General features: G+C 42.9%; 1 protein-coding gene across 1 annotated transcript in view; it reads right to left on the reverse strand.

Moving 5' to 3' along the window:
• The window catches only part of NT5DC3 (5'-nucleotidase domain containing 3), a 58598-nt gene that overhangs the window by 18819 nt on the left and 18407 nt on the right, over positions 1-21372 (reverse strand). Inside the window, exons 2-9 of the mRNA XM_084809622.1 lie at positions 20580-20764; positions 17809-17883; positions 15726-15781; positions 10414-10504; positions 6869-7006; positions 4954-5014; positions 2620-2722; positions 2414-2515 (exon numbers count right to left, since the gene is read on the reverse strand). Of these exons, the coding sequence (XP_084665748.1) occupies positions 2414-2515; positions 2620-2722; positions 4954-5014; positions 6869-7006; positions 10414-10504; positions 15726-15781; positions 17809-17883; positions 20580-20764 (811 nt within the window). The remainder of the gene's footprint in view (positions 1-2413; positions 2516-2619; positions 2723-4953; positions 5015-6868; positions 7007-10413; positions 10505-15725; positions 15782-17808; positions 17884-20579; positions 20765-21372) is intronic.

Raw genomic sequence — 21372 nt, forward strand, 5'->3', positions numbered from 1 at the left:
GCCGGTAGTAGACTCCGACCACCAGGTTCCTTTTATTCTTTGCTCCATTTATTTCAACCCAGATGCTCTCGATGGGGCTACCAAGCTCCTCCTCCTGTATTTCTGTGCAGAGATATGTATTTTTCACATACAGTGCAACCCCGCCTCCCTTTCTGTTCCTCCTGTTCTTTTTGAACAAGTTATATCCTTCAACTGCTGTATTCCAGTCATGAGAGTCATCCCACCAAGTCTCAGTTATACCTATCAAGTCATAATTTCCCTCCTGTATTAAGAGTTCAAGTTCGTTCTGTTTGTTTCCCATACTCTGGGCATTAGTATATAGACATCGAAGACCATGTGCTTCATAGTCTGGCTTTCTTCCTACATGTGTCTGAAGACTATTATTGGGCGCTATCAGCGCTGTTCTCTCCATTGCAGTGCATGCGCCTACGTCCATTGTTACCCCCAACATTACATCTCCCTTCCCCGTAGGATTCAGTTTAAAGCCCTCCTGATGAAGTTCTTCATGCTGTGGCCAAACACATTCTTCCCAGCCTTTGTGAGGTGCAACCCATCCCTAGCCAACAGCCCATCTTCCAGGAAGTATAGCCCGTGGTCCCAGAATCCAAATCTCTCTCGTCGGCACCACCTTCGTAGCCAGTCATTCACCTGGAGTATTTTTCGTTCCCTTTCTATCCCTCTTCTAACTACTGGAAGGATGGATGAGAAAACTATCTGGGCCCCAAAGTTCTTGAGTTTCCTTCCCAAAGCTTCAAAGTCTGACGTGATCTCTTCGTAGCTCCGCTTGGCGGTATCATTTGTTCCCACATGGATGAGAAGAAAGGGATACCTGTCAGTGGGCTTTATGAGTGCAGGCAACCTTTCAGTCACGTCTCTAATCTGTCCTCCCGGGAGACAACATACCTGGCGAGTCCACGGGTCTTCGCGACATACTTGGGTCTCGATCCCACGCAGCAAGGAGTCTCCCACTACTACCACTCTTCTCTTCTTCTTCTTGTAGGCCTGGGTTTCATCGCCTCTGTTTGACTGACCTTTAGCCTCTTGCTCACTCTCATGCAGGTTCCCCTGTGATTCTTCCTCTGCAGGCTGTCCTCCAGTCTCATCTGCAAGTACCTGGAATCGGTTCCACAGCTCCACCGCTTCCACTGGTGCAGAGTGGCGTCTAGTTCTTCTTCTCCTAACTGTCACCGTTTTCCAAGGAGTATCCTCTACTCCATTTTTCTTCACCTCAGCATTTCCCACTGCCTCATCTTGCTGTTGCTCTTCAAGCTTCTGGTCTGCCCTTTGCTGCTGTAGTTCCCCCATTCTGTCCAAGAACTCTTCGTGTTCTCTTATTCCCCGGAGGGTTGACAGTCGCCGCTCCAGTCCACTTACTTTTTCCTCCAGCAGCGTGATCAACTTGCACTTGTTGCAGGTGTAGGCCATGTTGTTCTCAGGCAAGAAAACAAACATTGCACACACCTTGCAGGTCACCACCACTGGAGAGTCTTGTCCTTCCATAGCCTCTTTTCCCTTTTTGTGTCTAGCTTTGTGATTGTTCTAGACTAGCCTGTGCCTGCTCCTCTACTCAGTAGAGGTTAAAAGCAGAGTCCCACTGGTGTGGAAGTGTGTGTTACAAGACAAATAAATGAAAAAAAGTTAGTAAAAAAAAGTAAAAATAAAATAAAAAAAAATGTTAGGGGCCTCCCCCTTGACCTCCCCTGCCGAACTCCCCTGGCCAACTCCTGTTTGCTCCCCCTGTTCGCTCGCTCTCTGGGAGCTTGCCTGCTTCTGTAGTCCCTGGACCAGCTGGAGCAGCTTCCTCTGCTCTGCTCTGCTCTGCTCAGCTGGGAGGCGGGAAACAGACTGAAGCTTCCCGCCCAGTCAGCTGCTGGGAGTACTCAGGCCACACCCCTCCAATTCAGTTGGAGCTCTCAGAAGCTCCTGGTGAGCTCACAGCCAGTCAGAAGGATAAAGGGCAGCGCCCTGGGCTTCCTGCAACCCACTTACCTCTTAGCCTCTGTCTCCTTTGTCTCTTCAACCACTGCAACTCCCCTGGCCAACTCCTGTTTGCTCCCCCTGTTCGCTCGCTCTGTTCGCTCGCTCTCTGGGAGCTTGCCTGCTTCTGTAGTCCCTGGACCAGCTGGAGCAGCTTGCTCTGCTCTGCTCTGCTCAGCTGGGAGGCGGGAAACAGACTGAAGCTTCCCGCCCAGTCAGCTGCTGGGAGTACTCAGGCCACACCCCTCCAATTCAGTTGGAGCTCTCAGAAGCTCCTGGTGAGCTCACAGCCAGTCAGAAGGATAAAGGGCAGCGCCCTGGGCTTCCTGCAACCCACTTACCTCTTAGCCTCTGTCTCCTTTGTCTCCTTTGTCTCTTCAACCACTGCAAAATGTAATAATAATAAATAATAAATACTTTAGGGAAAGGCACTCACCTTCTCTTGTCATTGAAAAAGTTTGGCTTGTCAGCCTGGACAATGACTACGTCAAAGAGATCCCTCCAGTCTTTCCCGACAATGAACTTCATTCCTCTGTCCCTATAAAAAGCAGATCAGCTTTTAGTAGCACAAATGTAAGTAGCCTGCTTTTTTAAAAAAACTGACGACTTGACAGTGGGATTTGTACACATCAAGCCACCTACACAAAGCTGCTAGGGCTGTTTGTAATGAGGAACATCTTCTTGCCGTGGTTTGCCAACTTCGCTAACACAGCACGTGTCTGCTCAGCATAGCAAATGTATTTCTCTAAAGGGGGGGGGAGAAAAAGGAAGGAAGGAAGGAAGAACGAACAAGTTACAGTCTTGATTGTATTAATGAATATAACAAAGAAATATGCTTTCACGATTCTGTAGTTCTAAGTCACAGTCATGTTATCCTAATTACAATATTATCAGTAGAATTCAAGCAGCCTTAGACACTGTGTAGAAAGATTCACAATGAAAAGAACAGCCAGGATCCATAGGCTAAATACTCTTTCAAATATTACTAAGGGCCGGTTCAGACAAATAATATCTTGCATGCAGTGCTGCTGAACAGCCCTTACTGGTAGTAATGCTCCACATTGTTACCGTAACACTGAAAACATTTAGCTCATGCATTGGCCCATCTAGGCTATATACTGCTGGCATGCAACTAAAATACATATCTGTTGCATGCCAGCATATTTGCCTGCCAGCAGTATATATCCCAGATGCTGGCTGGCTGCAAGTAGACACTGCAGGTATATGGGCCAGTGCAGGGAGACAGAACATTTTTTTATGGAAGGTGCGATCACTGCATGGAGAAGGCATCACATTTTATTTGACCCTAATCCTCTGACTTTTCAATTCTGTTCCTAAAAGCAGACGTCAGTTCTTGGGAGAGAAACAGGGGCTTCAGTCTGTCTGAAAGCACCATCCACAATCCTAGATGGAGTAGTGCTAGTGTATGCACTGTAAATAATAATTCCTGTTCTGCATATGAGTGCTTCTGGGAGGCACTCAAAATTCCAAGGCTTTGATTTGGCATAGAAAATTGGTTCCAGTACAAAGCCTTGGCTCAGAACTTAAGCTCTGCCTAAAAGTAAGCTTGCAAAACGTTTTAAGAGGAGTTACTCCTGGAAACTAAAACTGTATAACTACATCAAAATGCAAATACAGACACTCTATAGACAGCTTGGCATTCTGAAGCCTTTTTATGGTGCATGACATTTCTGAATTGTCTAAACATTTTAAAGAACATCTCATGTTCCAGGACATTAACATTCTAAAGCATCTGAAGAATCTTCATTCTTAATAAACCTAGTACGTTTGCAAGCTGAACTTCCAGATGATTCACTAGACCTTTGGTTTGCCACATTTTTGTCTTAATGGCAGAACTCAAGTGTGGGTTTATACAACTATTTCCAACTTCCAAGTGAAGGAACTCTTATAAAAATCAATTGCAACTCTAGATGCAAGAGACCCTGTAGCCAGCATGCTCTGAACAAACAGAAGATCTAGCTTGCTAAAAACTGCTGTAGCCATAGAATCCACTATACAATTAGAAGACGTTAGGTTATCTAGTTCACCAAATCCAATATTCAGGGAGGAGTGAAGGTTCTCCAAATCCATCCCAGGAAGTCTTTCTGAAGAACCCATTCCTCTCCGACTGTGAATTACTGCATACTAGGGGTAAAAACCATTACCTAACGTTGGCAAAGAGCTTTCGCAAATCCCCACTGCTAGTATGTACCATCACATCAAGGTTATTAGGCAAAGTGTCTACTGCTGAAGACTGGGTAAGCCCTAACTTTGAGGATAACATGGCAGTTAAAACCCCAATGGACCTATGAATTATCTACGTTAGAAGGGTGCAGAAAACAGATCCATTAGCAGAGATTCAGCCAATACAAATTTAAGGGGCCAGGCCACTTACACCAGCCTATTCAGATGTTACCAAAGTAGCAAAAGGGAATGCAAGAGCAATTTGTGCATCCTTGCTCTATACTTATAATGCAACTTCCAAAGTGGCAACTTATATATCTCCTTCAGAGAAAAGATACTGAAGTTAGGTGTCCATCCGGAACTTGCACTCCCTCATGAGGGAGGTGTACAACTTGCCACTTTGTAATTACACCAGAAGTGTGGGAAGAGGTTGTGGAAGAAGTGACTTGCATTTCCACAGGACATTTTGGAATATCCAAATGAGCCCACAGAAACCACGTTGTTCCAAAGATTCTAATTCTAAAGATGCTCATACGCAACCACCTACCACACTGAAGTTACCTCCCCACAACACCTGTTGCAATTCAGGTCCAGATAGAGGTATTGTTATGGCCTTTGATTGACACAGACATGAACAAAGTGCATGGGGAGGATATTTCCCTACACTATTTCAGCAGTCACTTTGCAACAGGTATTTGTGAAAGCATAAGACACACCACCAGCTAGAACAAACAATTGTAAAACATTAAAAATGGAAAATGAGCTTTCTCATAAAACTTGACTGATGCTTACCAATATCCGCTTCAATTGCCCGGTACATTATTCCTTTGATGTGGACATCTCTGATTGAATCCTGTCAGGGATATTAATGTAAAGTTACAGTTAAAATTTTTCTCCATGTTGAAATTCATTTGATGAGAAATCGAGTATTAGCAGGAAGGACAACTTCCACACCCAACCTATGCCATAATTTTGATGAGTATTTTGGCAGGCTACTAGATTGCCTACAGTGGATGACAGGAAGCACTGCAATAAAAGGCATGGGACAGGAAGACTCCTAGACATTGGGGAGGAGACCAAGAAAATAAGTTTCCACTCAACGGCTTCCTCAAATAGAAGAAACATGCATTTTTCTGCAGGACTTTTTCATCAATTTAGGGGGGGGGGAAAGAGTTACACATGCTTTGCTCAGGCTGAAAACATTTCTATACTTGGAGAAAGACAAAGCCAGATGGAAGAAAACCATGCCAGCCGCCTCTCCATGCTTGGTAAACCGAGCATGGAGATGGGGAAGGAGGTGTTCCTAGGGGCAGGGAGGGGAGGCTGGGGCAGCTGGCTTACGCCTTTTCCTATCGCTGCCCTAGCCTCCTTCCCTCCCCAAAGCCTCCACTGGACAGGCAAATTTGCCCATCTAGCTAAAATGCAGTACAGGAGGCACAAGACACTTCCCTTTCTGCATAGGATGCTCATAAGCCTCTGAATTCAGGAGGTTATGAGTAACCCGGGCCCAGCCTATAGGACTGCGCCCATAGTTGCTTTCTTTGAATCATTTCACTTCTGCTAGTCAGAGAGCAATCAAGGAGCTAAGCAGGGCACAAGAATCCTCACACTGATCACTGGAAATCCCACTTACCACCTCCCATCCTGATTCTAAGGTTTTAACTATGCATTCACACACTTTTGAGCTCACCTTTACAGCTATAAGAGCTAGATACTTGGTTTGCCAAGAAGCACTTGTTTTTAGTAACATACATTTTTCTAACTGGAAAAAAGCATGTCCCATTTTGCCTCTCAACCCAAAATAAAAAACCCTCTCTCATGCATATTAAAGCCAACAGCCACACATTTGTAAGAGTTATAAATTGTTTTCTAGCCCATAATATTTTAACATCTTGTGTGTTACCATCCTTGTTTCAATGTATTTTCTGTTTTAGAACTGTAATAATATGGTAGTTAGCAATGAAGGAAATGGTCCGGAAACTTCAGCTGGTCCAAAATAGGGCAGCAAGATTGTTAACAGGGACTGGCCTGCGAGCTCATATTACGCCAGTACTTTTCCAGCTGCACTGGCTGCCGGTCCATTTCCGGGCCCGATTCAAAGTGCTGGTGTTAACATTCAAAGCCCTTAACGGCTTGGGGCCGGGTTATCTGAAGGATCGCCTTCTCCCATATGTGCCTGCCCGGACCTTAAGATCATCGTCAGCGGCCCTTCTCTGTGAGCCCCTGCCAAAGGAAGTGAGGCGGGTGGCTACTAGGAGGAGGGCTTTTTCTGTTGTGGCACCCCGGCTCTGGAATGAGCTCCCTAGTGAGGTTCGCCTGGCGCCTACATTGTACTCCTTTCGGCGCCAGGTGAAGTCCTTTTTATTTTCCCAGGCATTTTAGCTTTCTAAATTTTTATCTTTGCTGTTTTAAATCTGTATTTTAAACTCTTGCACTGCTGCTAGGTTTTATTGTGGTTGTATTGTTATATTGTGGTTTTAATGTTCTATATATTTTAAATTGTTTTATTGTGTGTTGTTTGGTTTTAGTTTTTGTGAACCGCCCAGAGAGCTTCGGCTATTGGGCGGTATAGAAATAAATAAATAAATAAATAAGGAAATCAGCATGTTGGAATATGCATCCAGAAATTAAGAGAAAATAGCTTCATATTCTACAGGAGAGGTACAAAAGTTACACGGACTGCTATTACACCAGGACAGCCCAATACCTTCACATCTTTGTAGAGATGAACTGGCTCATAGTCTATGTTGTTTTTCAGGAAATACTCATTTACACAAGATAGGAGTGTCATCTCAGGCAAGGAGAAGATATCCATGAACTGCTTCATGGTGTTACCTTGCGAACTCTGCAAACAAGGACATGTTACTCAAACATATGCCATAAGAAAGTTTAATAAAGCTTTACTTTTTCTTACTTGCAGTAAATACAAAGGGAACAGAATGACTCTTATTTACAGTGAGTCACTTGAGACTCAGTCAGACTAGTGGGTCAAGAGACCCGAGCCTTTCTGGTGGTGGCACCACACTTGTACAACTCTGAAGGGATCTATAGGTAGCTCCTTCTTTGCTAGCTTTCAGAGCCCTATTGTTTTGTTCTGCTTTTAGTTAAAGATGCTGGGATAGATTTTTTTAATAGTTTGCAATGCTGATGCCTCTGTTTTAAATTGTTATAGTTTAGGAATGGGGAACCTGTTGCCCTCCAGAACATGTTGGACTCCAACTCCCACCAAACACAAGCCAGCATAGCCAATAGTCAAGGATTTTGGGTGCTGGAGTCCAACAATATCTGAAGGTCCACAGGTTCCCCACCCTCGTTTTAGTGGATAGCTATGCTGGTCTGAAAAACATTTTAGATTGCAGTTTTAATTTCATAATCTTAAATGAGCTGATTTGTAATTGTAATTTATGTTTTCATTTTGTAGGTGAGAGACCTCAGGAAAGCTTTTTGTTATGAAATGCGGCATAAAAATACTGGTAATAAGCAAATAAAATTATTAGAGAATGATTTTATAACATGCAAAAAATGTACATTCAACCAATGCTTGTGGTAACAGCTTGTGTCGCTCTAAACAAACAGCAAATATATTCAGTAACAGTAATCTTTTCACAGGCCTGTTTTTTCCATAAACAATGTCAGCTTGGTGATGACACACCTAGAACATTACCATCAAAGGCCCTTTCCTATGTTTAAAAACACACACTAACTTCTTCAGCATTTGGCATTAAGGAACAGACAGACAAAAACTCTATATGCATGTGGAGTCTAAATATCCATAAGAATAGAAGTTCAGTACAAAAAGGATTTCAGATGCCCTGAAACACGTGGCCATTCAGAATATGCATCGCCATTATTTTTCGTTTTTGACTCGTGAACTTGGTTATCCTCCATTGAACTACAGTCTACAGACACAGCCAGAAAAGACTGGAGGCAAAAAAAAACCATGTAGTCTACAGGTGCCCTAGCCCTGGCCTAGTGAGGGGATTAGGGCGGTGGTGAATGCCTCCCTTGAGGAGAGGGTGATGCCATCAGCCCTCAAGGAGGCAGTGATAAGACCACTCTTAAAGAAGCCCTCCTTGGATCCTCAAGTTCTGAACAACTTTCACCCAGTCTCAAATCTGCCATTTTTGGGCAAGGTGATTGAACAGGTGGTGGCGATGCAGTTGAAGGCACACTTGGAAGAAACTGATTATCTAGACCCATTTCAGTCAGGCTTCAGGCTTGGGCATGGGACAGAAACGGCCTTGGTCGCCTTGGTAGATGACATGAGGAGGGCTTTGGATAGGCGTGAATGCTCCTTCCTTGTTCTCCTCGACCTCTCAGCGGTTTTTGATACCGTTGACCACGGTATCCTCCTGGACCGCCTGGAAGGGTTGGGCATTGGAGACACCATATTGCAGTGGTTCCGGTCCTTCCTCTCCGGCAGGTACCAGAGGGTAGCACTGGGAGAGGAGGTTTCGGACCCGTGGCCACTTACTTGTGGGGTGCCACAGGGTTCCATCCTCTCCCTGATGCTATTTAACATCTATGTGAAGCCGCTGGGGGCTATCATCAGGAGGTTTGGGGTGCAGTGTCATCAATATGCAGATGACACACAGCTCTACCTCTCCTTCAAATCTTCACCAAGGTTGGCCGTAGAATCCCTGTCCAAATGTCTGGAGACGGTGAGTGGCTGGATGGGGAGGAATAGGCTGAAGCTGAACCCTGACAAGACTGAGGTACTTTTGGTGGGAGACAAGAGGAGGCTGGGAGATGTTGACCTGGTGTTGAATGGGGTACGGCTACCCTTGAAAGACCAGGTCCGCAGCCTGGGGGTCATTTTGGACTCCCAGCTGTCCATGGAGGCTCAGGTGTCAGCTGTGAGCCGGACAGCGCTGTATCAACTCCATCTGATACGGCAGCTGCGCCCCTTCCTTCCCGACCATCTGCTCCCATCGGTAGTACATGCTCTGGTCGCCTCTTGTTTAGACTACTGTAATGCGCTCTACGTGGGGTTACCCTCGAAGACAGTTCAGAAGCTGCAGCTGGTATAGAACGCGGTGGCTCGCCTGACTAAAGGCAGCTGCTGGCGAGATCACATCACTCCAGTGCTGAAGGAGTTGCACTGGTTACCAGTTGTTTTCCGGGCCAAATTCAAGGTGTTGGTTTTGACCTTTAAAACCCTATATGGTTCCGGCCCAGCCTATCTTAAGGAGCGCCTCCAGCAACACCAGACAGGCTGCTTAACAAGATCAGCCTCGGATGGCCTTCTCTCTGTCCCATCAGCCAGGACAGCTAGACTGGTGGGGACGAGGGAGAAGGCCTTTTCTGTGGTGGCCCCCACTCTGTGGAACTCCCTCCCTAGGGAACTCCGCCATGCCCCCTCTTTAATGAGCTTCCATCGTGCATTAAAAACGTGGTTGTTCAGGCAGGCATTTGGGGTGGGTTAGAGTATTTTAGAAAATGTTTTTACTGTAGAATTTTATTGGTTTAAACTGTTTTATTGTATGCTGTACATCGCCCAGAGTGGCTGGGTGACCAGCCAGATGGGTGATTAATAAATTTAATAATAAATAAATAAAAATAAATAGTAAATGATGGGCAATAATATGTATTTATTAATTATTAATTAATAACCAACACTTAACAAATAATAATAGAAATGGGCTATCCCAAATCTATGGCACTTCATTTGGTCTTCTATTCTTCCATTTTCCATTGGTATCCACTTGAACTGCTAATTTGTTAAAGTAGGTTGTGTTTCATACCATGTGTTGGTATACCATATTTAGAAAGCAGCAAATGTGATAAATGATAATTTCAGAACATTATGCACTGTCCTTTCTGATCCAATAGTCTTTTAAAAGACCATTTCTCCACTCTTAGAAAAAAAATTTTTTTGTAGAAACCAAGGAATAATAAAAAGCAAAAGCAGCAGCAGTCTCAGAGGGCAGCATCAATGCTCTTGAAAGAGGCAGCCATCTTTTCCATAAATGTTAATTTCTCCATGACTTGAGTGAACTATTTATGAGCCCTTAGGCAACCTGTTCATATAATAGATCTACTGTTCATGTATAGATCTACTGAGACAGTTGATTGTATCCCATGTTAGACTAACATAAGTCCCACTCATTTCAATGGGCCTATTCCAACTAGGACTAACACTGGATACAATTCAGGGTTGTTGTAAGTTACTATAGAGCAAGAGAAGAACATAAATCCAATCATGTTGTCACGTGTGAATTTTAGTTCATGTAGAGTGGCTTATACTCTTACCTTTCCGTAAAAGTCACTCATTTGTTCCAAGGGGACATGGGACCCATCATACATGGCAATGACTTCTTCATCCGGGACAACACTCAGTCCTCTGGCAATAGCAATAGCAGTTTCAGTGCCAAAGCCAAGCAATTCTCGCACAGCAGTATGGAGACTCTACATACAAAACCCTTCTCTAGTCTTACATAAGCAACAGCTATATTTAAAGGCTATAACTTGTTCAAAAAGAACAGGAGGAACAGAAAGGGAGGTGGGGTTGCGCTATATGTGAAAAATACATATCTCTGCACAGAAATACAGGAGGATGAGTTGGTAGCCCCATCGAGAGCATCTGGATCAAAATAAATGGGGCAAAGAATAAAAGGAACCTGGTGTTCAGAGTCTACTACCGGCCACCCAATCAAGGAGAAGACGAGGATGAAACTTTTGAAAAGCAAATAGCCAATGTTTCAAGGAAGCGTGATGTAGTAGTAATGGGGGACTTCAATTTCCCCGATATTTGTTGGGAGACAAATTCTGCAAAACATGGTCCCTCCAGGAAATTCCTGACTTGTGTGGCGGATAACTTCCTCCTACAGAAAGTAGAGGAAGGAACTAGAGGATCAGCTATCCTTGACTTGATCCTAACCAACAGAGATGACTTAGTGGATCAAGTAGCAGTTACAGGTACTCTGGGGGAAAGCGACCCTGTTATACTTGAGTTCTTGGTTCCAAGGGAAGCAAAAGCCGAGTGTAGTCAAACAGGTAACCTGGATTTTAGGAAAGCCAACTTTAATAAACTCAGAACAATGATCATTAAGGTCCCATGGCAAGCGACTCTAACGAGAAAAGGAGTCCAAGATGGGTGGGAGCTTTTAAAAAAGGAAATTCTCAAGGCACAATTACAAACAATTCCAACAAGAAGAGAAGGCGGAAGACAACAGAAGAAGCCAATGTGGCTTCACAAAAAGCTTAAGAGATGACCTGAAAACAAAAAAGGACACATATAAGAAGTGGAAAGAAGGACAAGCAACAAAGGAAGAGTACAGGCAGATAGCACAGAATTGCAGGGATGGCATCAGGAAGGCTAAAGCTGAGAACGACCTGAGGTTAGCGAGGGATGCTAAAAGCAACAAAAAGGCTTTCTTCAAATACATGCATAGTAAAAGACAGAGGAAAGAAATGGTGGTTCAGCTATTAAATAAGGATGGCAAAATGATAACAGATGACAAAGAAAAGGCAGAAGTGCTCAATTCTTACTTTGGCTCAGTCTTCTCCCAAAAGAGACCCCCCTGGCAAAGGTGAAGTACAGGCTGAAGGGGCAGGATTGCAGCTTGAGATCAATAGGCATATGGTCAAGGAACACCTAATTACTTTGAATAAGTTCAAATCTCCAGGGCCAGATGAACTGCATCCTAGAGTAATAAAGGAACTGGCAGAAGAACTCTCAGAACCACTGTCTATTATCTCTGAGAAATCAGGGAGCACGGGTGAAGTGCCAGATGACTGGAGGAGGGCTAATGTGGTCCTTATCTTCAAAAAGGGTAAAAAGGAGGAACCTGGGAACTACAGACCAGTCAGTATGACATCAATCCCTGGGAAAATTCTGGAGAAGATTATAAAGCAATCCATCTGGAAGCACCTTGAAAACAATGCAGTGATTACTCGAAGCCAACATAGGTTTGTCAAGAACAAATCCTGCCAGACGAATCTGATCGTATTTTTTGATCAAGTAACCTCCCTTGTGGACCGTGGGAATGCTGTGGACATAATATACCTCGCCTTCAGCAAAGCTTTCGACAAAGTGCCCCATGATACCTTGATGAGCAAACTAGCTCAAAGTGGGCTAGATGAAACAACGATCCGGTGGATCCACAGTTGGCTACAGAATCGGACTCAAAGAGTGCTTAACAATGGGATCTTCTCAAACTGGGGAGAGGTAACGAGCGGGGTACCGCAGGGCTCAGTCCTGGGCCCAGTGCTCTTCAACATTTGTATTAATGACTTGGAGGAGGAGGTGCAGGGAATGCTGATCAAATTTGCAGAAGACACAAAATTGGGCAGGATAGCTAATACTTTGGAAGACAGAAACAAAATTCAAAGTGATCTGGATAGACTGGAGCGCTGGGCAGAAAACAACAGAATGACATTTAATAGGGATAAATGCCAAGTTCTGCACCTAGGAAAAAGAAACCAAATGCACAGTTACAAGGTGGGAGATACTTGGCTCAGCAAACACTACAAACAAGAAGGATATTGGAATTGTTGTCGATCACAACCTGAATATGAGCCAACAATGTGATGTGGCTGCAAAAAGGGCAAATGCTATCTTGGGCTGCATTAACAGAAGCATAGCTTCCAAATCCCAGGAAATACTAGTTCCCCTCTACTCAGCAATGCTTAGGCCTCATCTGGAGTACTGTGTCCAGTTCCGGGCACCACATTTTAAGAAGGATGCAGACAAACTGGAGAGGGTTCAGAGGAGGGCAACAAAGATGATCAGGGGACTGGAAACAAAGCCCTATGAAGAGAGACTGAAAGAACCGAGCATGTTTAGCCTTGGGAAGAGAAGACTGAGGGGAGATATGATAGTGCTCTTTAAGTACTTGAAAGGTTGTCACAGAGAGGAAGGCCAGGATCTCTTATTGATCATCCCAGAGTGCAGGACACGGAATAATGGGCTCAAGTTACAGGAAGCCAGATTCCAGCTGAACATCAGGAAAAACTTCCTGACTGTTAGAGCAATACAACAGTGGAGCCAATTACCTAGGGAGGTGGTGGACTCTCCCACACTGGAGGCTTTCAAGACGAGGCTGGACAGCCATCTGTCAGGGATGCTTTCACTTGGATTCCTGCACTGAGCAGGGAGTTGGACTCGATGGCCTTGTAGGCCCCTTCCAACCCTACTATTCTATGATTCTATGACCAGCCTTAACTATTTACAATACTTCAGCCATTACTTGACATCACAGATGCTGCAAGGAGCACCATGCACTGCCAACTGAGACAGACTGAAAGTCTTAGCTCAATACAGCAAGTCTAGTTATGCCATAATGACACATAAGGAACAGACTGTGGATCTTAAAGCTCTCATTCCTTTCCTCAAAGTTAAGTAGCCTCTCTTATTATAAGTCCAGGGGCAAAATTAAGTAGTTAAAAGCGTCAACTTCATCAAGAGAAGGCCATTACCCCACCTTTTAAAACATTACTTTATGAAGCACAGAGGGGCATATAGTATTTAAAGCCAGATTACAGCCAATTCCTTTTCAGCCATAATAGAGTTCAGCATCGATGACTTTGAAGTACAGTAAAGATTTGCTAACACTGTATCATCAGGATTAGAGGCTGCCATAGTACAAGCTGCAGCAGACAGTAGACGCAAACGGCATATGCTACTACTTCACTGTGTAACAGGGTTTGCTTTGTCATTCCTTCCTTTCCTAGCCAACCTTCTGGATACAGAAAAGAGATCAGATTACCCCTTTTTCTACTTAGCAAAGGAATGCAGTAACCTTAATACTAACTTATCATTTATTTAACCCATAAGTTTGTTGTCCTACCCAGTGTTTGTCTGGCAGATGATCAAATTTCCTCAGGTTCCTTGCAGGAGGAAAAAAGGCGGGGTATAAATGCAATCAATCAATCAAATTTCTCAATCTGTGGGTTGTATGTTTCTCTCTTCCTTCGTACACTCCATCTCTGTAGCCCAAATGCCTTTGCAGTGCTGTAGTACTGGCATGTAGAGCTGCTGGGGTTTTTAAATACTCTTGCCCATCACCTGTGTAGCCTGGCGAAACAACCCATGAACAATCCACTGTTCTGGGTTTAGGCATAATAAGCCATGGTTTAAACAACTCAGAGCCCAACAACAAACCATGGGTACTCTTTCTGGGTTGTTTATGGTTAACAAATCATGGTTTGTTGGCACAGGTGGGTTCACATATCACAACAATCCAGAATTCAACAACCCATGGGTTAAATAAAGCATTGGTGAGTTTATGTGCAGGTAGTTAAGTTGGAGGCAGGAGAACCTATCCATGCAACTACTCTCAGCTGAAGGATTGAGCAGAATACGGAAAGGTCAAATTCAGCTATAATCTTGATTCACAAGAGGACTTTCCCCAACGATGTTACAACTGCAGGAAACAAAGCAGCAAAGGGTTAAGCTCCCTAATAAAGTATCTTGGGGATTTCTTTTACTGCTTTCTTGCACTGAAGTCCTTGCCACAGCAGAGGAATCACTGCTAGAAGCCTACATGGGTTAATCAATGGGGCTTAATCCAAGGTAAGTGGGTACAGGATTGCTGCCTTGATGTGCTAGGATATATTTAAAATACTGTAGGCTCTGGGCATTTGCTATTTCAGTTGTAAGAGAATCTCTATATAAGATACCACGTATTTTTATTTAGTAAGGTAATGTGCATGAGGGAATATTGAGGATTTTGGAAACTGACAACCAGAAGGGCCAACGACTTTTCCATCCTGGTAAAAACGCAGGAATGAAATTTAATATTTTTCTAGATAGATGTAATTAAAGATCGTAAGTTTGCACTGATTTGAACAGAGTGAAAAGCTACCAAGATTGCTTACAGAATTAACATGGTATTCACCACTATATTTAATCAATCATAAACGGGGGCTTTTAAAATGGTAAGTACCATGTTCAAATAGATTTCAAAGCTGCTGCCTGTATAGTTTTTTATAAAGATCAGATGCCAACACTGAAGTATTTTTAGCAGACTTCTAGTGCAATTTAGCAGCTGGAAGCAAGAACATTAGTCAGTGCCATGTAGCCAGCCAACTCTACTCTGACCACACAAGCTAAAGAATAGCTTTGACTAGTCCAGACAATAAAAGCACTATCCTTTCACTCGGACATCCATTATAGCAGAGAACTATACAACACAGTTAATAAGCTACTAATGACAGTTAATAAGCCAAGAGAAGCACGAGCTTCATGCATCCGCACACAGCTGCTTTGTGCCTCCCTTTGTGTCGGCCAGGTTTTAAACCATGGTTTAAAAGTTTGTTTCCAAATCCTGGCTTGTTTGGAAGCCATTAACCATAGTTTCCAGTTCCAGTTTGGGTCCAATGGAGAGCTGTGGTTAACTGCCGCTTCCTGGTTTGTTTTGTTGCTCGCATAAAGGGAGAAGGCATGGCAGAACCAAAGGGGATGTATGCAGATGCACAAAGAGTGTGATCATCTTAACAGAGCCAAGGGCTCATTCCATTGTATTATATTGCTACTACTGTGGATTTTGCGTGTTCAGAGCCCACACCCCACTTTTAAAAAAACACAATGATTTAGTGAAAACTAAGCAAGTTAGACTCACCTGTACACTGTTCCTAATTGAATATAATGAAAAGCGTCTATCTTCATCAACAATGCCTTAAAAACAAGAAAAGTTTCAGGTGAAACTTATAATCCATACAAAATGAAATTTCAGGTAACTAACTTACTCATCATTACTACATGATTTAGAGTTACTCCATTTAACTAGTATCTCCAGCTAAAGATCCTAAACAGAAGCTTATTAGAAGAGCAGCATAATAGGATCTATACACCAGGGGCAGGCAAGATACAGCTTCCAGATCATGGGCAATACTGGAATCCTGAAGGCTTCTGGTTACTTTTGGCTAGATCAAACCCTGCCTTTTTGCTCATGCACCTTAACAAGATGCCTTCCCAAGCTCCCCCTCCAGTCCTCCACACCCCATCCAATCCCATTCTGAAGGGTCTCCAACACTCAAAAGGATTCTAGGAGGGTGTAGTGGGTGCAGCAGGGAGGGTGTGTGGGAAAACCCTACGGCATAAGTAGAACTCCACTCACGCTTCTCTGGATTCAGCCTTTTATTTTTCTCTCTCAAGGCTGGAGATATTTCAGTACATTTCAGAATTTCTGAATTCTGAAACTGAGAATTTCAGTACATATATGCAGCCTTATGAGTCACAAAAAGTTAATTTGGAGCAGGGGTGGGCAACTTGTGACTCTCCAGATATTTTGGCCTACAGCTCACATCAGCCTTAGCCAGCATAGACAATGGTGAAGGGTGATGGAATTTGTAGGCCAAAACATCTGGAGGGCCACAAGTTGACCACCCCTGATTTAGAGAGAGGTAGACAGGGGGACAATGATGGAGGTTTATAACATTATGCAATGTGGAGAAAGGCAGGGGAGAGAGGAAAAAACTCTGAATTAGTCCGTAATTAATTGGTAGCAGATTTGAGACAGACAAAAGAATGGCAGTGGCAGCAGCCAGAAGTCAGTCCCTCACAGGGTGAGGTTTCTTCAGCCAGGCTGCTACCGATATCTCTCACAGCTTTGGTTGCTGGTAGCAGACATAAGAGGCACCGTGGGTGCAGAGTTGTTCACAAGTCAACAGCCACTCTGGTTCTGAATCTCTGGGTCACAGCAGGTCTCAGAGGAGACCTCAGCCTGAAAATGGCTATCAGAGCAGCCACGTGTTTGTTCCTTATAGGGCGGGTTTCTTTACCCGGGCTGCTACTACTACTGTTTCTCACGGGTCTGCTGCTTATCCAAGAATAGCTCCCTAACAGCTTTGCAAACTCAAAAGCAATTTGCTAAGAAAATATGTGCCTGGTATTGGCAATTTACATACTAAGTTGTATGTAATGAGGATACAAATCACAGCTGGTAAGCAAGCTTGTTCTTCTGGAATTGGAGGCAAACTACAAGATTTATTTATTTATTATTTGTTATTATTGCATTTATATCCCACCTTTTTTCCTCTTGCAAGGAACCCAAGGCAGCTTACATTATCCTCCTCCTCTCCATTTTATCCTCACAACAACAACCCTGTGAGGTAGGCTGGGCTGAGAGTCTGTGACTGGCCCAAAGTCACCCAGTGAGCTTCCATGGCCGAGTGGGGACTAGAACCCGGATCTCCCAGCTCCTAGTCCAACACTCTTGCCACTACACCACACTGGTTCTCATAGGGTTGCACGGTTTATCTGTCACTGTGGTGGAATCAAAGCCACCTAAATTGGTGGCCATCACCGCATTTTGTGACACTGAATTTCAAAACTTAATATTTTTATTTACTCTTGACTGCTGAAGTACTTTTTCTCTGAGATCTGCCATAGCCCGGAGATTCAGACATGGAGCAGCAGCTAGAACATCTGGAGGAAAAGGTTCCCCCTTCACCTCGTGTAACTCTTGTCTATTTTGTTGTATTTTAAATATATTGTAAGCCACCTCGAGAACTTTGGTTATTAGGCAAGTATAACTACTCCAAATAAATAATAAATGTTCTGTTCCAACTTAGGCAACAAGTAACCACTTTTAAGCTATCTTGCAGTTATTTTAAGCTACACATAAATAATGACAGATCTGATCAAGCATTACGGAGGCTGCTAATATATTACACATTCAAAATGAAATTGTGTATACCTACCCGATGCACATCATAATGAAGACCTCTTATTGCAAAATTTGGATCATAGTCATACTTCCGGATTTCTGCAGGATACTGGCAGAATAAGATTTTGTTTAAAAGATGCTTTAACACACAACGCAAATCGTATAAAATATATCTCAAGAGCTTTCTTGTCCAGATAAGAAGTCCAGCTATTCCTCCTAGTTGACGTTGTTTAACCACTATGGCTCTATCAGAGTGTGGAAATTCTTTTAAGGCCATGCATTAATGCCATTTTTGTAAAGGTTACAACAAAAGCTTAAGGCAGTACTCATATCTAGCTAAGGGTCCATGCGTCATACTCTAATGAAACTGGATATTCCAAGAATGGCAATAGACAAACTCCTCACTTGTTTACTATCTGGAAAGGCACATCAAAATCTCTAGGCATAATATTGTGGTGGTCCCAGAAAGTGGAATACAAGTAGATACAAGAAATTCTCAACACTAGTTTCCTCCGGTGGCACACTGAAGTTCCTTTCATGCAGACCGTTTATCCTCCAGAATTTAGGATCTTTGTGAACCTAAATCTGCTCCATTACACTGCAGCAGATCAGTCTTTGTTACCCAGGGGAGGGGGAGGATAACACCATAGTCACTTTTTAAATTATTCTCTATTGTCTCTGCCCGAAAATAAGAGTCCACACAGAAACCCCATGTTCAAAAAACAGGATACAGATATAGGACTAGTTTTGTTCCACTCCTGCACTAAACATTAGCACTGATATTTTGGGGAATAGGCTCAATTATGTGTTAAGATCTAATTTCCTATTTACTACTGCAGATATATTTATTGACTACTGTGGGGGTATTTATAGCCATGTATATATATAGCCACTGACCTTTGGACAGAAATGAAGCACTGGAATACACAACATTGGGAACTCAATTCAAATAGCAGAAAGGAATATTCCCGATGAAGCAGCACAGAGGGGTTAATATCTGGACCAGTGCAGTAGAGGACTTTTGGCTCAAACAGCATTCTAGGTAGCAGAGGTACCTTCAAAAAGCATTATCTGCTTTTATCAAGCAAGGTTTTTTTTTCTAGTGTCAACTAGATGAATTTTGCATTTCACTGTAGCAATACATTAACTGGGATTTTGGATTTCTCTACTCAGCTATTGGACAAGAAGCACAATGCACAGCAATAATTTTTATGGATTTTTTAAAAATCAGTTTTATGGTTCGTGTTTTTCTCTAGGAATAATTCAATTTAAAAGGAAATCTGAATTTAATACAATCATGCAAAGACTCATAAAACTGAGTAAAACCCATTTTATCAAACACATTGTGTTAAAGGCTGGCTTTCCCTTTTATCTTCTGCAGCCTTCTATTTCAATAAGAGTAACAAGATAGGATTTTCAATAATTCTGCAGAGGTCCAAGCTTAGAACAGGAACATAATTATTGGATGTTTTGCTCCTCCCAATCTTTTCTTCCACCTGAAGGGACAACATCTGTTTTTCAGAACTTGAAGTTTTAACGTTAGTTATAAAATTATTTTCCTTCATTTCTATTACTTATCACTAAAGATCATGAAGAAAAGAACCAAGTCTGATTTCTGACCTAAGTGACATATGTCATTGCACTGTATTTATTATTGTGAACTTCCTACTGGACCCAGAGACTACCAAGTTACCAGAGATACTAGAATCCAGAAGGCTTCATTTTATATCGCATCAGGATTGTTACCACAGCCCATATCTAGGATCTTATTTATTGTAAAATCTGTACCCCACTGTTCAAAGAGATGCTTCTTGTACTCCCACTTTATGCCCTCCAACTAGCAGAGCTCTGCAATGTGTTCAGTTCCCAAATTATGAATTTTATATCATGGACATGTACATTCCATCTCACTGAAAAACACTATTTTGCCCTGTAACTATTAACCTTTGATTACAGAAAGTTCTGGACACCTACAGTCCAGTCCTATTCATGTTTACTCAGAAACAAATCTCACTCAGTTGAACGGGACTTGCGCTCAAATAAGTGGGCATAGAATTGCAGCCTTAGCCTTCCAAGTAGATAATTGTACCAGGGACACAGAGAATCAAGCAAAGATCTGTCGCCTGTCTACACATACATAAATCAACAGTAGAAAACGCATGATCAAAGGTTTAGGATTATGCTCCTAGGTGGCAGAGAAGCTCTAGTTAACTGCAAACCAATACCATTTTAGTTGTTATGGCAACCAGTTAGTGGGCATGCTTGTTCAAGAAATATATGAATTTTAGACATGGGATACTTGATTTCAGTCAATCCATCCCAAAAAGCAGCACTAGGAAAGACAAACATCAGACAATCGAACCTTAAGGTTACATGGTACTAGCATAGATATCAAAGCAGCGGGCTGATTTGCATAGCACATTGGGCTCACTGTGGGTTATTTAACCCACAATGAGCCACAGCGCATGTTGGGTGCGTGCAGCCACCATTAGGAATGTGCAACCCCCAATGGGGTTGCGACGTGTCTTCCGAACTTGGCCACCATGGGTTATTTGATAAAAACCCTTGCATAAATCTACTACAAACTGAGGAACACACATGAAGAACCGTTAGTGAATTCATGTAACAATTATCTTGTAGATCTTGCTAGATAATTGTTGCAGCTGCTGCAAAATAGGTGTTTTTTTTTCATATGCCTTTCCTCTAGGGATATTCTTCCCTAGAGAAAAAATGTAATGAGAACTAGCTCTAAGTATCTTAGAATTCCCTGTACATTTAAAAGAAATACAAAAAAAACTATCTTACCCGATGTTCATTGATCAAAAGATCCCGGGCAGCATTAAAGATCAATGTGTGCAAATGCTTGGAATAGAAGACCAAGGTGTAGTCATAATCAAAGCCATAGATTTCTATGTCCGAGAGACTCATTTCATTGTTGGAAAAGATAGCATCTGGATTCAGCAAGTTACTCATGATTGAAGGGACTAAGTCTGTGCAAAAGACACACATCAACAAAGAAAAGAACAAAGGATTCGATCATTCCAACGTACAGAAAGCGCACTCTAAAATGGAATGCACTGACAAGAAACTGAGGGTGCTTGATGCCATTACACACTGTTAAAGGAAGGCAGGTTTTGGTCTGTTCAATACTACGTTGAGATATTACCCACTCTGAGATTCTGAAAGGAAGAAAAGGATATAGGTGCAACCATCAACCCAAAAGTGAATTCAACTCATGTCGCATAACTGATGAAAGGCATGTATTTGTTGCCGCTTGCCACCAATATAGGCAGTCTGGTGTAGTAAATAGAAGTCTTCAGGGATGGACTTCAACAAGAAACCCAGGTTTAAATCTCAGTTGTTGCATCAATATTATGGAACTCCTTGCCCCATGAAGTGTGGGCAGCCCCCCCCGTCTAAATGTCTTTTTCTAGTTGGTAAATACATTTCTATCCCAGCAGGGGTCTGCCTGCTTACAGCACATTCCTATACATGTCTACTCCGAAGTAAGCTCCACTGAGTTCAGTTGGAATTACTCCGAGGTAAGTGGGTATATGATTGTAGCCTGTTTGTTTTGTTGAAAGGTTGCTCATCTATG

This window comes from Heloderma suspectum, chromosome 7 (assembly GCF_057233095.1).
Source record: "Heloderma suspectum isolate Gila_16-S chromosome 7, 16-S_ref, whole genome shotgun sequence".
NCBI lineage: Eukaryota > Metazoa > Chordata > Lepidosauria > Squamata > Helodermatidae > Heloderma > Heloderma suspectum.